The sequence below is a fragment of the Chanodichthys erythropterus genome, chromosome 24 (assembly GCF_024489055.1).
Source record: "Chanodichthys erythropterus isolate Z2021 chromosome 24, ASM2448905v1, whole genome shotgun sequence".
Taxonomy (NCBI): Eukaryota; Metazoa; Chordata; class Actinopteri; order Cypriniformes; family Xenocyprididae; genus Chanodichthys; species Chanodichthys erythropterus.
The window spans coordinates 30,307,866-30,324,481 of record NC_090244.1 but is presented as its reverse complement, the minus strand read 5'-3'; the positions used below and the strand labels follow the sequence as shown (position 1 = coordinate 30,324,481).

Sequence of the window (16,616 nt, the reverse complement as noted above, 5' to 3'; positions counted from 1 at the left end):
GGCTAAGAAGGGTCCTCTGTCATCATGCAGTACAAGAGCGGCCTCTAGAGGCAGAATCACTGATGCCTTGTGAGGCTGAGCGCTGTACGGAGAGCGCTGACACTTCAGAGGTGCATTTAAAACAGTGAAACGGTATGAATACAGAGCAGTACATTAGCCAGCGAAGATGCATATTTTAAGCTAGTGATGTGAGAAAGCAAACTGTTCATGCAGCCGATTAAATCATGTAAACAAATCAGAAACGCATCGGATTTCAGTTCTTTCTTATCAGCACTGCGGTACATATTTAGTTATTTTGATTAGATAATCATCAAGTGTTCTAAAATGAGAGACTATACATGTAATATACATTTATGTCATTTCAGTGCTCTCGCCTTTGCATAGATATTATTGTTCATTGTTAGTTTCTTAATTTCAACATTTACTAATACATCTTTAAAGTGTTACTTTTTGCTTCATTTTGAATGCATGTTTTTATTTACTTCATTATTTATTAATATAATTAATATGTAAATATTCATTTAATTTAGCACATTTTCATGGTCCTGTACTGTTATTTGTAATAAAGTTCAGCACTGTTTTACTTGGAGTGTTATGTTTGTTTTTATCCAGTATCCATTTAAAAAAAATTATCCGTGAATAATCAGTTATCAGCGAGTACGGTTCAACCTAGTTATCACTATCGGTAAAGTCCACTTTCGGTCGACCTCTAACTATAAAATGACTAAAAATTATGATTTAAACAACCATAGTTTCAGAAAGCTTCTTTTTGATCCACTGGTTGAATGAAGATGCAATAGATGGCACTTATGAAACAATAGAAATATAGCGGTTACCCTGGTTAGCTCTGTATACAACGCAGCTACACCGTTTAGAAATGCTACAAGTTCGCAGGTTTGATATAAACGGCGTCATAATTCATCAACAATAGATCATAAAAAATCGTCTGGCATAAATGTGCACTATTTATTGATTGTGAGCTACTCTGAAACGGTGAGTCAGTTGAATGCGTACTTTCACTTTGAAAAAGCTTTTGGAAGTTTATTAAAGACTCTCTGATTGGACACAGTAAGTTACGCAGATGTGTGTTTCACCGTGAGCTCCAGCTGTGACTGTCGTCCAGCATCTGCAGCTGTTGAGGCAGTGTGTCTCGTCTGGTCAAACGCTTCCACTGTGAGCTCAGTGCCGCAGACAGATGCCTCCACCAACGCTGCACAACACAGACACACACAGAGTCACGCTCAGACATCCAGACGCCTCACAGTCACGCACAGACATCCAGACGCCTCACAGACACACAGTCACGCTCAGACATCCAGACGCCTCACAGACACACAGTCACGCACAGACATCCAGACGCCTCACAGACACACAGTCACGCTCAGACATCCAGACGCCTCACAGACACACAGTCACGCTCAGACGTCCAGACGCCTCACAGACACACAGTCACGCTCAGACATCCAGACGCCTCACAGACACACAGTCACGCTCAGACATCCAGACGCCTCACAGACACACAGTCACGCTCAGACATCCAGACGCCTCACAGACACACAGTCACGCTCAGACATCCAGACGCCTCACAGACACACAGTCACGCTCAGACATCCAGATGCCTCACAGACACACAGTCACGCTCAGACATCCAGACGCCTCACAGACACACAGTCACGCTCAGACATCCAGACGCCTCACAGACACACAGTCACGCTCAGACATCCAGATGCCTCACAGACACAGTCACGCTCAGACGTCCAGACGCCTCACAGACACACAGTCACGCTCAGACATCCAGATGCCTCACAGACACAGTCACGCACAGACATCCAGACGCCTCACAGACACACAGTCACGCTCAGACATCCAGATGCCTCACAGACACAGTCACGCACAGACATCCAGACGCCTCACAGACACACAGTCACGCTCAGACATCCAGATGCCTCACAGACACAGTCACGCTCAGACATCCAGACGCCTCACAGACACACAGTCACGCTCAGACATCCAGACGCCTCACAGACACACAGTCACAGACGCCTCACAGACACACAGTCACGCTCAGACATCCAGACGCCTCACAGACACACAGTCACGCTCAGACATCCAGATGCCTCACAGACACACAGTCACGCTCAGACGTCCAGACACCTCACAGACACACAGTCACGCTCAGACATCCAGACGCCTCACAGACACACAGTCACGCTCAGACATCCAGACGCCTCACAGACACACAGTCACGCTCAGACATCCAGACGCCTCAGAGACACACAGTCACGCTCAGACGTCCAGACGCCTCACAGACACACAGTCACGCTCAGACGTCCAGACGCCTCACAGACACAGTCACGCTCAGACATCCAGACGCCTCACAGACACACAGTCACGCTCAGACATCCAGACGCCTCACAGACACACAGTCACGCTCAGACATCCAGATGCCTCACAGACACACAGTCACGCTCAGACATCCAGACGCCTCACAGACACACAGTCACGCTCAGACATCCAGACGCCTCACAGACACACAGTCACAGACGCCTCACAGACACACAGTCACGCTCAGACATCCAGACGCCTCACAGACACACAGTCACGCTCAGACATCCAGATGCCTCACAGACACACAGTCACGCTCAGACGTCCAGACGCCTCACAGACACACAGTCACGCTCAGACGTCCAGACGCCTCACAGACACACAGTCACGCTCAGACATCCAGACGCCTCACAGACACACAGTCACGCTCAGACATCCAGACGCCTCACAGACACACAGTCACGCTCAGACATCCAGACGCCTCACAGACACACAGTCACGCTCAGACATCCAGACGCCTCACAGACACACAGTCACGCTCAGACATCCAGACGCCTCACAGACACACAGTCACGCTCAGACATCCAGACGCCTCACAGACACACAGTCACGCTCAGACATCCAGACGCCTCACAGACACACAGTCACGCTCAGACATCCAGACGCCTCACAGACACACAGTCACGCTCAGACATCCAGAGGCCTCACAGACACACAGTCACGCTCAGACATCCAGACGCCTCACAGACACACAGTCACGCTCAGACATCCAGACGCCTCACAGACACACAGTCACGCTCAGACATCCAGACGCCTCACAGACACACAGTCACGCTCAGACATCCAGATGCCTCACAGACACACAGTCACGCTCAGACATCCAGACGCCTCACAGACACACAGTCACGCTCAGACATCCAGACGCCTCACAGACACACAGTCACGCTCAGACATCCAGACGCCTCACAGACACACAGTCACGCTCAGACATCCAGACGCCTCACAGACACACAGTCACGCTCAGACATCCAGACGCCTCACAGACACACAGTCACGCTCAGACATCCAGACGCCTCACAGACACACAGTCACGCTCAGACATCCAGACGCCTCACAGACACACAGTCACGCTCAGACATCCAGACGCCTCACAGACACACAGTCACGCACAGACATCCAGACGCCTCACAGACACACAGTCACGCTCAGACATCCAGACGCCTCACAGACACACAGTCACGCTCAGACATCCAGACGCCTCACAGACACACAGTCACGCTCAGACATCCAGATGCCTCACAGACACACAGTCACGCTCAGACATCCAGATGCCTCACAGACACACAGTCACGCACAGACATCCAGACGCCTCACAGACACACAGTCACGCTCAGACATCCAGACGCCTCACAGACACACAGTCACGCTCAGACATCCAGACGCCTCACAGACACACAGTCACGCTCAGACATCCAGACGCCTCACAGACACACAGTCACGCTCAGACATCCAGACGCCTCACAGACACACAGTCACGCTCAGACATCCAGACGCCTCACAGACACACAGTCACGCTCAGACGTCCAGACGCCTCACAGACACACAGTCACGCTCAGACATCCAGACGCCTCACAGACACACAGTCACGCTCAGACATCCAGACGCCTCACAGACACACAGTCACGCTCAGACATCCAGACGCCTCACAGACACACAGTCACGCTCAGACATCCAGACGCCTCACAGACACACAGTCACGCTCAGACATCCAGACGCCTCACAGACACACAGTCACGCTCAGACATCCAGACGCCTCACAGACACACAGTCACGCTCAGACATCCAGACGCCTCACAGACACACAGTCACGCTCAGACATCCAGACGCCTCACAGACACACAGTCACGCTCAGACATCCAGACGCCTCACAGACACACAGTCACGCTCAGACATCCAGACGCCTCACAGACACACAGTCACAGACGCCTCACAGACACAGTCACGCTCAGACATCCAGACGCCTCACAGACACACAGTCACAGACGCCTCACAGACACACAGTCACGCTCAGACATCCAGACGCCTCACAGACACACAGTCACGCTCAGACATCCAGACGCCTCACAGACACACAGTCACGCACAGACATCCAGACGCCTCACAGACACACAGTCACGCTCAGACATCCAGACGCCTCACAGACACACAGTCACGCTCAGACATCCAGATGCCTCACAGACACACAGTCACGCTCAGACATCCAGATGCCTCACAGACACACAGTCACGCACAGACATCCAGACGCCTCACAGACACACAGTCACGCTCAGACATCCAGACGCCTCACAGACACACAGTCACGCACAGACATCCAGATGCCTCACAGACACACAGTCACGCTCAGACATCCAGATGCCTCACAGACACACAGTCACGCACAGACATCCAGACGCCTCACAGACACACAGTCACGCTCAGACATCCAGACGCCTCACAGACACACAGTCACGCTCAGACATCCAGATGCCTCACAGACACACAGTCACGCTCAGACATCCAGACGCCTCACAGACACACAGTCACGCTCAGACATCCAGACGCCTCACAGACACACAGTCACGCTCAGACATCCAGACGCCTCACAGACACACAGTCACGCTCAGACATCCAGACGCCTCACAGACACACAGTCACGCACAGACATCCAGACGCCTCACAGACACACAGTCACGCACAGACATCCAGACGCCTCACAGACACACAGTCACGCTCAGACATCCAGACGCCTCACAGACACACAGTCACGCTCAGACATCCAGACGCCTCACAGACACACAGTCACGCTCAGACATCCAGACACCTCACAGACACACAGTCACGCTCAGACATCCAGACGCCTCACAGACACACAGTCACGCTCAGACATCCAGACGCCTCACAGACACACAGTCACGCACAGACATCCAGATGCCTCACAGACACACAGTCACGCTCAGACATCCAGACGCCTCACAGACACACAGTCACGCTCAGACATCCAGACGCCTCACAGACACACAGTCACGCTCAGACATCCAGACGCCTCACAGACACACAGTCACGCTCAGACATCCAGACGCCTCACAGACACACAGTCACGCTCAGACATCCAGACGCCTCACAGACACACAGTCACGCTCAGACATCCAGACGCCTCACAGACACACAGTCACGCTCAGACATCCAGACGCCTCACAGACACACAGTCACGCTCAGACATCCAGACGCCTCACAGACACACAGTCACGCTCAGACATCCAGACGCCTCACAGACACACAGTCACGCTCAGACATCCAGACGCCTCACAGACACACAGTCACGCTCAGACATCCAGACGCCTCACAGACACACAGTCACGCTCAGACATCCAGACGCCTCACAGACACACAGTCACGCTCAGACGTCCAGACGCCTCACAGACACACAGTCACGCTCAGACATCCAGACGCCTCACAGACACACAGTCACGCTCAGACATCCAGACGCCTCACAGACACACAGTCACGCTCAGACATCCAGACGCCTCACAGACACACAGTCACGCTCAGACATCCAGACGCCTCACAGACACACAGTCACGCTCAGACATCCAGACGCCTCACAGACACACAGTCACGCTCAGACATCCAGACGCCTCACAGACACACAGTCACGCTCAGACATCCAGACGCCTCACAGACACACAGTCACGCTCAGACATCCAGACGCCTCACAGACACACAGTCACGCTCAGACATCCAGACGCCTCACAGACACACAGTCACGCACAGACATCCAGACGCCTCACAGACACACAGTCACGCTCAGACATCCAGACGCCTCACAGACACACAGTCACGCACAGACATCCAGATGCCTCACAGACACACAGTCACGCTCAGACATCCAGACGCCTCACAGACACACAGTCACGCTCAGACATCCAGACGCCTCACAGACACACAGTCACGCTCAGACGTCCAGACGCCTCACAGACACACAGTCACGCTCAGACGTCCAGACGCCTCACAGACACACAGTCACGCACAGACATCCAGATGCCTAACAGACACACAGTCACGCACAGACATCCAGACGCCTCACAGACACACAGACGCCTCACAGACACACAGTCACGCTCAGACGTCCAGACGCCTCACAGACACACAGTCACGCACAGACATCCAGATGCCTCACAGACACACAGTCACGCTCAGACATCCAGACGCCTCAGAGACACACAGTCATGCTCAGACATCCAGACGCCTCACAGACACACAGTCACGCACAGACATCCAGATGCCTCACAGACACACAGTCACGCTCAGACATCCAGACGCCTCAGAGACACACAGTCATGCTCAGACATCCAGACACCTCACAGACACACAGTCACGCTCAGACGTCCAGACGCCTCACAGACACACAGTCACGCTCAGACGTCCAGACGCCTCACAGACACACAGTCACGCACAGACATCCAGATGCCTCACAGACACACAGTCACGCTCAGACATCCAGACGCCTCACAGACACACAGTCACGCTCAGACATCCAGACGCCTCACAGACACACAGTCACGCTCAGACGTCCAGACGCCTCACAGACACACAGTCACGCTCAGACGTCCAGACGCCTCACAGACAAACAGTCACGCACAGACATCCAGATGCCTAACAGACACACAGTCACGCACAGACATCCAGACGCCTCACAGACACACAGACGCCTCACAGACACACAGTCACGCTCAGACGTCCAGACGCCTCACAGACACACAGTCACGCACAGACATCCAGATGCCTCACAGACACACAGTCACGCTCAGACATCCAGACGCCTCAGAGACACACAGTCATGCTCAGACATCCAGACGCCTCACAGACACACAGTCACGCTCAGACATCCAGACGCCTCACAGACACACAGTCACGCTCAGACATCCAGATGCCTCACAGACACACAGTCACGCTCAGACGTCCAGACGCCTCAGAGACACACAGTCACGCTCAGACGTCCAGACGCCTCACAGACACACAGTCACGCACAGACATCCAGATGCCTCACAGACACACAGTCACGCTCAGACATCCAGACACCTCACAGACACACAGTCACGCTCAGACGTCCAGACGCCTCAGAGACACACAGTCACGCTCAGACGTCCAGATGCCTCACAGACACACAGTCACGCTCAGACATCCAGATGCCTCACAGACACACAGTCACGCTCAGACATCCAGATGCCTCACAGACACACAGTCACGCACAGACATCCAGACGCCTCACAGACACACAGTCACGCTCAGACATCCAGACGCCTCACAGACACACAGTCACGCACAGACATCCAGATGCCTCACAGACACACAGTCACGCTCAGACATCCAGACGCCTCACAGACACACAGTCACGCTCAGACATCCAGACGCCTCACAGACACACAGTCATGCTCAGACGTCCAGACGCCTCACAGACACACAGTCACGCTCAGACATCCAGATGCCTCACAGACACACAGTCACGCACAGACGTCCAGACGCCTCACAGACACACAGTCATGCTCAGACGTCCAGACGCCTCACAGACACACAGTCACTCTCAGACATCGAGATGCCTCACAGACACACAGTCACGCTCAGACATCCAGACGCCTCACAGACACACAGTCACGCTCAGACATCCAGACGCCTCACAGACACACAGTCACGCTCAGACATCCAGACGCCTCACAGACACACAGTCACGCACAGACATCCAGACGCCTCACAGACACACAGTCACGCTCAGACATCCAGACGCCTCACAGACACACAGTCACGCTCAGACATCCAGACGCCTCACAGACACAGTCACGCTCAGACATCCAGATGCCTCACAGACACACAGTCACGCTCAGACATCCAGATGCCTCACAGACACACAGTCACGCACAGACATCCAGACACCTCACAGACACACAGTCACGCTCAGACATCCAGACGCCTCACAGACACACAGTCACGCACAGACATCCAGATGCCTCACAGACACACAGTCACGCTCAGACATCCAGATGCCTCACAGACACACAGTCACGCACAGACATCCAGACGCCTCACAGACACACAGTCACGCTCAGACATCCAGATGCCTCACAGACACACAGTCACGCTCAGACATCCAGATGCCTCACAGACACACAGTCACGCACAGACATCCAGACGCCTCACAGACACACAGTCACGCTCAGACATCCAGACGCCTCACAGACACACAGTCACGCTCAGACGTCCAGACGCCTCACAGACACACAGTCACGCTCAGACATCCAGACGCCTCACAGACACACAGTCACGCTCAGACATCCAGACGCCTCACAGACACACAGTCACGCTCAGACGTCCAGACGCCTCACAGACACACAGTCACGCTCACACGTCCAGACGCCTCACAGACACACAGTCACGCACAGACATCCAGATGCCTCACAGACACACAGTCACGCACAGACATCCAGATGCCTCACAGACACACAGTCACGCTCAGACATCCAGACACCTCACAGACACACAGTCACGCTCAGACATCCAGACGCCTCAGAGACACACAGTCATGCTCAGACATCCAGACACCTCACAGACACACAGTCACGCTCAGACGTCCAGACGCCTCAGAGACACACAGTCACGCTCAGACATCCAGACGCCTCACAGACACACAGTCACGCACAGACATCCAGATGCCTCACAGACACACAGTCACGCTCAGACATCCAGACGCCTCACAGACACACAGTCACGCTCAGACATCCAGACGCCTCACAGACACACAGTCACGCTCAGACGTCCAGACGCCTCACAGACACACAGTCACGCACAGACATCCAGATGCCTCACAGACACACAGTCACGCACAGACATCCAGATGCCTCACAGACACACAGTCACGCTCAGACATCCAGACACCTCACAGACACACAGTCACGCTCAGACATCCAGACGCCTCAGAGACACACAGTCATGCTCAGACATCCAGACACCTCACAGACACACAGTCACGCTCAGACGTCCAGACGCCTCAGAGACACACAGTCACGCTCAGACGTCCAGACGCCTCACAGACACACAGTCACGCTCAGACATCCAGATGCCTCACAGACACACAGTCACGCTCAGACATCCAGATGCCTCACAGACACACAGTCACGCACAGACATCCAGATGCCTCACAGACACACAGTCACGCTCAGACATCCAGACACCTCACAGACACACAGTCACGCTCAGACGTCCAGACGCCTCAGAGACACACAGTCACGCTCAGACGTCCAGACGCCTCACAGACACACAGTCACGCTCAGACATCCAGACGCCTCACAGACACACAGTCACGCTCAGACGTCCAGACGCCTCACAGACACACAGTCACGCTCAGACATCCAGATGCCTCACAGACACACAGTCACGCTCAGACATCCAGACGCCTCACAGTCACGCTCAGACATCCAGACGCCTCACAGACACACAGTCACGCACAGACATCCAGACGCCTCACAGACACACAGTCACGCTCAGACATCCAGACGCCTCACAGACACACAGTCACGCACAGACATCCAGACGCCTCACAGACACACAGTCACGCTCAGACATCCAGACGCCTCACAGACACACAGTCACGCTCAGACGTCCAGACGCCTCACAGACACACAGTCACGCTCAGACATCCAGACGCCTCACAGACACACAGTCACGCTCAGACATCCAGACGCCTCACAGACACACAGTCACGCTCAGACATCCAGACGCCTCACAGACACACAGTCACGCTCAGACATCCAGACGCCTCACAGACACACAGTCACGCTCAGACATCCAGATGCCTCACAGACACACAGTCACGCTCAGACATCCAGACGCCTCACAGACACACAGTCACGCTCAGACATCCAGACGCCTCACAGACACACAGTCACGCTCAGACATCCAGATGCCTCACAGACACACAGTCACGCTCAGACATCCAGACGCCTCACAGACACAGTCACGCTCAGACATCCAGACGCCTCACAGACACACAGTCACGCTCAGACGTCCAGACGCCTCACAGACACACAGTCACGCTCAGACATCCAGATGCCTCACAGACACACAGTCACGCTCAGACATCCAGACGCCTCACAGACACACAGTCACAGACGCCTCACAGACACACAGTCACGCTCAGACATCCAGACGCCTCACAGACACACAGTCACAGACGCCTCACAGACACACAGTCACGCTCAGACATCCAGACGCCTCACAGACACACAGTCACGCTCAGACATCCAGACGCCTCACAGACACACAGTCACGCTCAGACATCTAGATGCCTCACAGACACACAGTCATGCTCAGACGTCCAGACGCCTCACAGACACACAGTCACGCTCAGACGTCCAGACGCCTCAGAGACACACAGTCACGCTCAGACGTCCAGACGCCTCAGAGACACACAGTCACGCTCAGACGTCCAGACGCCTCACAGACACACAGTCACGCACAGACATCCAGATGCCTCACAGACACACAGTCACGCTCAGACGTCCAGACGCCTCAGAGACACACAGTCACGCTCAGACGTCCAGACGCCTCACAGACACACAGTCACGCTCAGACATCCAGATGCCTCACAGACACACAGTCACGCTCAGACATCCAGACGCCTCACAGACACACAGTCACGCTCAGACGTCCAGACGCCTCACAGACACACAGTCACGCTCAGACGTCCAGACGCCTCAGAGACACACAGTCACGCTCAGACGTCCAGACGCCTCACAGACACACAGTCACGCACAGACATCCAGATGCCTCACAGACACACAGTCACGCTCAGACGTCCAGACGCCTCAGAGACACACAGTCACGCTCAGACGTCCAGACGCCTCACAGACACACAGTCACGCACAGACATCCAGATGCCTCACAGACACACAGTCACGCTCAGACGTCCAGACGCCTCAGAGACACACAGTCACGCTCAGACGTCCAGACGCCTCACAGACACACAGTCACGCTCAGACATCCAGATGCCTCACAGACACACAGTCACGCTCAGACATCCAGACGCCTCACAGACACACAGTCACGCTCAGACGTCCAGACGCCTCACAGACACACAGTCACGCTCAGACATCCAGACGCCTCACAGACACACAGTCACGCTCAGACATCCAGATGCCTCACAGACACACAGTCATGCTCAGACGTCCAGACGCCTCACAGACACACAGTCACGCTCAGACGTCCAGACACCTCACAGACACACAGTCACGCTCAGACATCCAGACGCCTCACAGACACACAGTCATGCTCAGACGTCCAGACGCCTCACAGACACACAGTCACGCTCAGACGTCCAGACACCTCACAGACACACAGTCACGCTCAGACGTCCAGATGCCTCACAGACAGAAGTGCTCTAAAGGACAGATGCTTTACCGCAGCAGACACCAGCAGAAGTGGACACTGAGCGCTGAACTCAGACAGACACGCGTTCACTGCGTCTGCAGGACCAGCACAGCTCACGCTGCCACTCATGACCGCCTGAAACACAACACACATCAGGGCCGAGATACGTTTTCACATCAATCTAGGCATAGCCTTATATTGCAAATATTTAGATTTGAATCATTTCAACGTGGTGCACAAGAAATTATGTAAGTGATGCCGTTTGTCCATAGAGTTACTTACTTTGAGGAAGTGAGTCGTGAGATTGAAAGACAGCAGACCAGCAGAACAACACGCCCTCCTCTGAGAGACAAACACAAATCACACATAACTCACACGCCTCAACATCACATCACATATCATGAGTGTTACGCTGAGGTGATGCTGGAGACCTGAACATGACTGATGTGTTCGATCATCCGATGGCAGTCCAGGGTTTTCCGGTCTGTTCTGACGCTCACCAGCAGGACAGCAGGAAGCAGCACAAGAACCCTGACAGACATGAACATCACCCATCATCACAGCACAGATCTCACAGATGTACATGTGTGTCAGGAGTCGTACCGGCTGGCGTTATGAAGCGTTTGCTGATATTTCAGCTCCTGTCCGATGCTGTCAGAGTCAGGGGCCACCGAGCACCTGCTGTCAATCAGGTCCCAGAGGAAGTGACCCGTCTCATCTGATGCGCAGTGCCGAGTAACCACTACTTCATACAGTAACGCCTACAGAGAGAGCAGATCCAGATGGATGATCTTCATGATTCAAATCCTTTTGGACACAGATGGCCTTATATAAACAGTACATGTGTCTCTGAAGAGTGAATGAGTGTACTTTGAGCTAATGTGTAGTTTTCATCATGTCTTATAACGACACAGTTACGTGACTCCTGCTATAAACAGCTTAGCCACATATTGCTCAACCTCAGAAACACAACAGCAACAGGAGGACAAGCACCATGTGGCATGTCTGGTTTGTGGCTTTAGCAATGTTTTTGCATAACAGAACCACTTCAAGGGCATCTGAGGTCAGAAATCTAGAGAATGAGTGAAATCGAGCGGCACCTGTAAGAGCGACAGCAGGTCAGGCAGACAGCTGTCTGTGTGTTCATGGGAACTGTCTCCTGTTCGTGACCTACAGAGACACACACACATTAGGTGAAGTACGACTGATCACTCTGAAACCCATGTGAGTCACTTACGCTGTGTGCTGGTCTAGAACAGCAGTGAGGATGTGACCACAGATCTGCGTCACGTCTCCTTCACATCCTCCATCATGTGTAGACATGTGCATATAATACTGTTCACACGCCCACTGCTCGTACTCCTGCCTGAATCAAACAAACACACACCACGCCTGCCTCAGACTGACATCCAGGATTAAAGGGCTTCACATCAACACGGCTCAGAAAAAAGTGTTCCCATCAACTATTTCTGCTACTATTATTTATTATATGCAAATAAAGGTTCCTAGACTTTCATTGTTTTCATACCAAATCTAATAAAAAATTACATCTGAAGTTTTGCTATACAGATGTTGCAGGGACCTAATTTGGTGTTCCCCATCAAAAATGACTGGTCTTCGAAAAAAAATTGCTGGTAATTGCCAAATCTTGGATTGTATTTTTTAAGCCACTTGTGTTATTTCAGTTAGCACAGGTTTTGCATTTCTTTTAGGAACTGACTGATTGTAGGAGGTGCATGAGCTCAGATCAATAAGGCCTACAATTAATCAGTTCCACAGAGAAAGACTAAACCTGTGTTATAGTACATCTGATTTCCCTGCTTGCCATGTGTTGTGGATGTGTACTGCTGTACCTCTCTGGATCTGTCAGTGCATCTTGGCTCCGTTGAACCTGAAGTTCAGCTGTGAGCCACTCAGAGAAAGAGAGCTGATGAAACAACGAGAATATAATCAGACCATCTCAGCACGTTCACCGTCACCTGAAAGCACGAGGCTCTGTAAGTACCTGATACTGAGGCAGTTTCTTCAGGGATCGGATCTGCGTGTTTCTCCACAGAGCCACAGCCGAGTCCTTCACTCGTCCAGTGAGATCAGAAACATCTGAGTAGGTATCAGACGCATCTTCATCGCTCATGTGCGCTCGGGTCTCTGGGACGAGTCTGGCCATCACATACTGAGCCTGAGAACACACATGGACATTAATATATCTTCAGTCTGAAGATCAGATAAGTGAGTGACAATCAACATTAACGCCTAACTGCTTTTGTACCTTTTTATAAAGTGTTTCTGGGATGAAGTTCTGCAGATCCTCTGACTGAGCGTTGGCTCTGCACAGCCCGTAAGACAGAACGGCCACACACAACCTGAAGATACACACAACACATACACATATAACCAGCCATCGGACCTCACCGACACAAGCACTACGCTAGGGATGCAAATCAGTACCCGGTAAACCCTTAAACAACAGAAATATTTTTAATCAGACACTATCAAGTTAAATGGTTAAAAAGTAATTCTTGTCATTTAAACTGAAATGATCTAATTGTTGTTGTAGATTTGAACTAGTTGACGTATTTTTATGAATGAGATCTGACCGCACACTCACTTGCAAATACTGTATTATCCAACCTATTTTATTATCCAACCAAAGATGTAAGTGAGTGTGTGGTCAGATCTCATTCAGATTGATTTATCCCTCTTGACCTGCACCTTGGACGGTGTGCGTTTGTCCTTTTGGTAATCTAGTTTTTATTTAACATATTTAACATGGATCAGGTATATGTCTCTATCTTTCAAGCTATTGCTAGGAAAAACAGCAAACAAAAACAAGCCCAAAATAAACCTTAAAACGTTTCAATGTTGTATTTTGCAAATAAGATCCAACCATCATGACTCACAACTGCCCACTTTATAAACTCCATAAAGTGGCTTGCTTTACGAGAAGATCCCAAACAACAAGCCCAGAGATGCTTATATATGTGGACATTTTATTTGAGAGCCGATAACTGATATATTAGCCAATAAATGCACCGATATGGAAATTTGGCAGATACCAATAATTCTTTATATTTGGAAACAGATAATTGATATATTGGCCAATAAATGCAACAATATGGAAATTTGTCCGATACAGCTAACCGATAATTCTTTATATTTGGAAGCTGAAAACTGATATATTAAGCGATAAATGAACCGATATGGACATTTGGCCGATACTGATAATTATTTATATTTGGAAGCCGATAACTGATATATTTAGCGATAAATGCAACAATATGGAAATTTTGCTGATACAGCTAACCGGTAATTCTTTATGTTTGGAAGCCGATAACTGATATATTGGCCGATAAATGCAACAATATGGAAATTTGTCAGATACAGCTAACCGATAATTATTTATGTTTGGAAGCCGATAACTGATATATTGAGCGATAAATGCAACAATATGGAAATTTGGCCGATACAGCTAACCGATAATTCTTTATATTTGGAAGCTGAAAACTGATATATTAAGCGATAAATGAACCGATATGGACATTTGGCCGATACTGATAATTATTTATATTTGGAAGCCAATAACTGATATATTTAGCGATAAATGCAACAATATGGAAATTTTGCTGATACAGCTAACCGGTAATTCTTTATGTTTGGAAGCCGATAACTGATATATTGGCCGATAAATGCAACAATATGGAAATTTGTCAGATACAGCTAACCGATAATTATTTATGTTTGGAAGCCGATAACTGATATATTGAGCGATAAATGCAACAATATGGAAATTTGGCCGATACAGCTAACCGATAATTCTTTATATTTGGAAGCTGAAAACTGATATATTAAGCGATAAATGAACCGATATGGACATTTGGCCGATACTGATAATTATTTATATTTGGAAGCCAATAACTGATATATTTAGCGATAAATGCAACAATATGGAAATTTTGCTGATACAGCTAACCGATAATTCTTTATGTTTGGAAGCCGATAACTGATATATTGGCCGATAAATGCAACAATATGGAATTTTGGCCGATACAGCTAACCGATAATTATTTATGTTTGGAAGCCGATAACTGATATATTGAGCGATAAATGCAACAATATGGAAACTTTGCTGATACAGCTAACCGATAATTCTTTATATTTGGAGGCCGATAAATGTACTGATATGGAAATTTGGCAGATACGATTTTTTTTTTTTTTTTTTTTCATTTAGAAGCCGATAACAGATATATTCGCTAAAAATGCACTGGTACGGAAATTTGGCAGATACAGCTAACCAAGTATTCTTTATATTTGGAAGCCGATAACTGATATATTGGGTAATAAATGAGCCGTTATGGAAATTTGGCTGATATCAATAATTATTTACATTTGGAAGCCGATAACTGATATATTGAGCGATAAATGCAACAATATGGAAATTTGGCCGATACAGCTTACCGATTATTCTTTATATTTGGAGGCCGATAAATGCACTGATGTGGAAATTTGGCAGATACAGGTTGTTTTTTTTTTGTTGTTTTTTTTTACATTTGGAAGCCAGTAACAGATATATTGGCTAAAAATGCACTGATACGGAAATTTGGCAGATACAGCTAACCGATTATTCTTTATATTTGGAAGCCGATAACTGATATATTGGGTACTAAATGAACCATTATGGAAATTTGGCTGATATCAATAATTCTTTACATTTGGAAGCCGATAACTGATATATTGAGCGAAAAATGCAACAATATGGAAATTTGGCAGATACAGCTAACCGATAATTCTTTATATTTGGAAGCCGATAACTGATATATCGGGTAATAAATGAGCCG

General features: G+C 50.1%; 1 protein-coding gene across 4 annotated transcripts in view; it reads right to left on the bottom strand.

Moving 5' to 3' along the window:
• LOC137014874 (Fanconi anemia group A protein) overlaps positions 1-16,616 on the bottom strand; it is a 35,744-nt gene that overhangs the window by 4,221 nt on the left and 14,907 nt on the right. For all 4 annotated transcript variants that reach the window (XM_067379390.1, XM_067379389.1, XM_067379387.1 and 1 more), the window contains exons 26-35: positions 14,051-14,144; positions 13,787-13,960; positions 13,635-13,708; positions 13,019-13,147; positions 12,882-12,951; positions 12,385-12,542; positions 12,213-12,312; positions 12,064-12,123; positions 11,812-11,916; positions 1,095-1,210 (exon numbers count right to left, since the gene is read on the bottom strand). In XM_067379390.1, the coding sequence (XP_067235491.1) occupies positions 1,095-1,210; positions 11,812-11,916; positions 12,064-12,123; positions 12,213-12,312; positions 12,385-12,542; positions 12,882-12,951; positions 13,019-13,147; positions 13,635-13,708; positions 13,787-13,960; positions 14,051-14,144 (1,080 nt within the window). The remainder of the gene's footprint in view (positions 1-1,094; positions 1,211-11,811; positions 11,917-12,063; positions 12,124-12,212; positions 12,313-12,384; positions 12,543-12,881; positions 12,952-13,018; positions 13,148-13,634; positions 13,709-13,786; positions 13,961-14,050; positions 14,145-16,616) is intronic.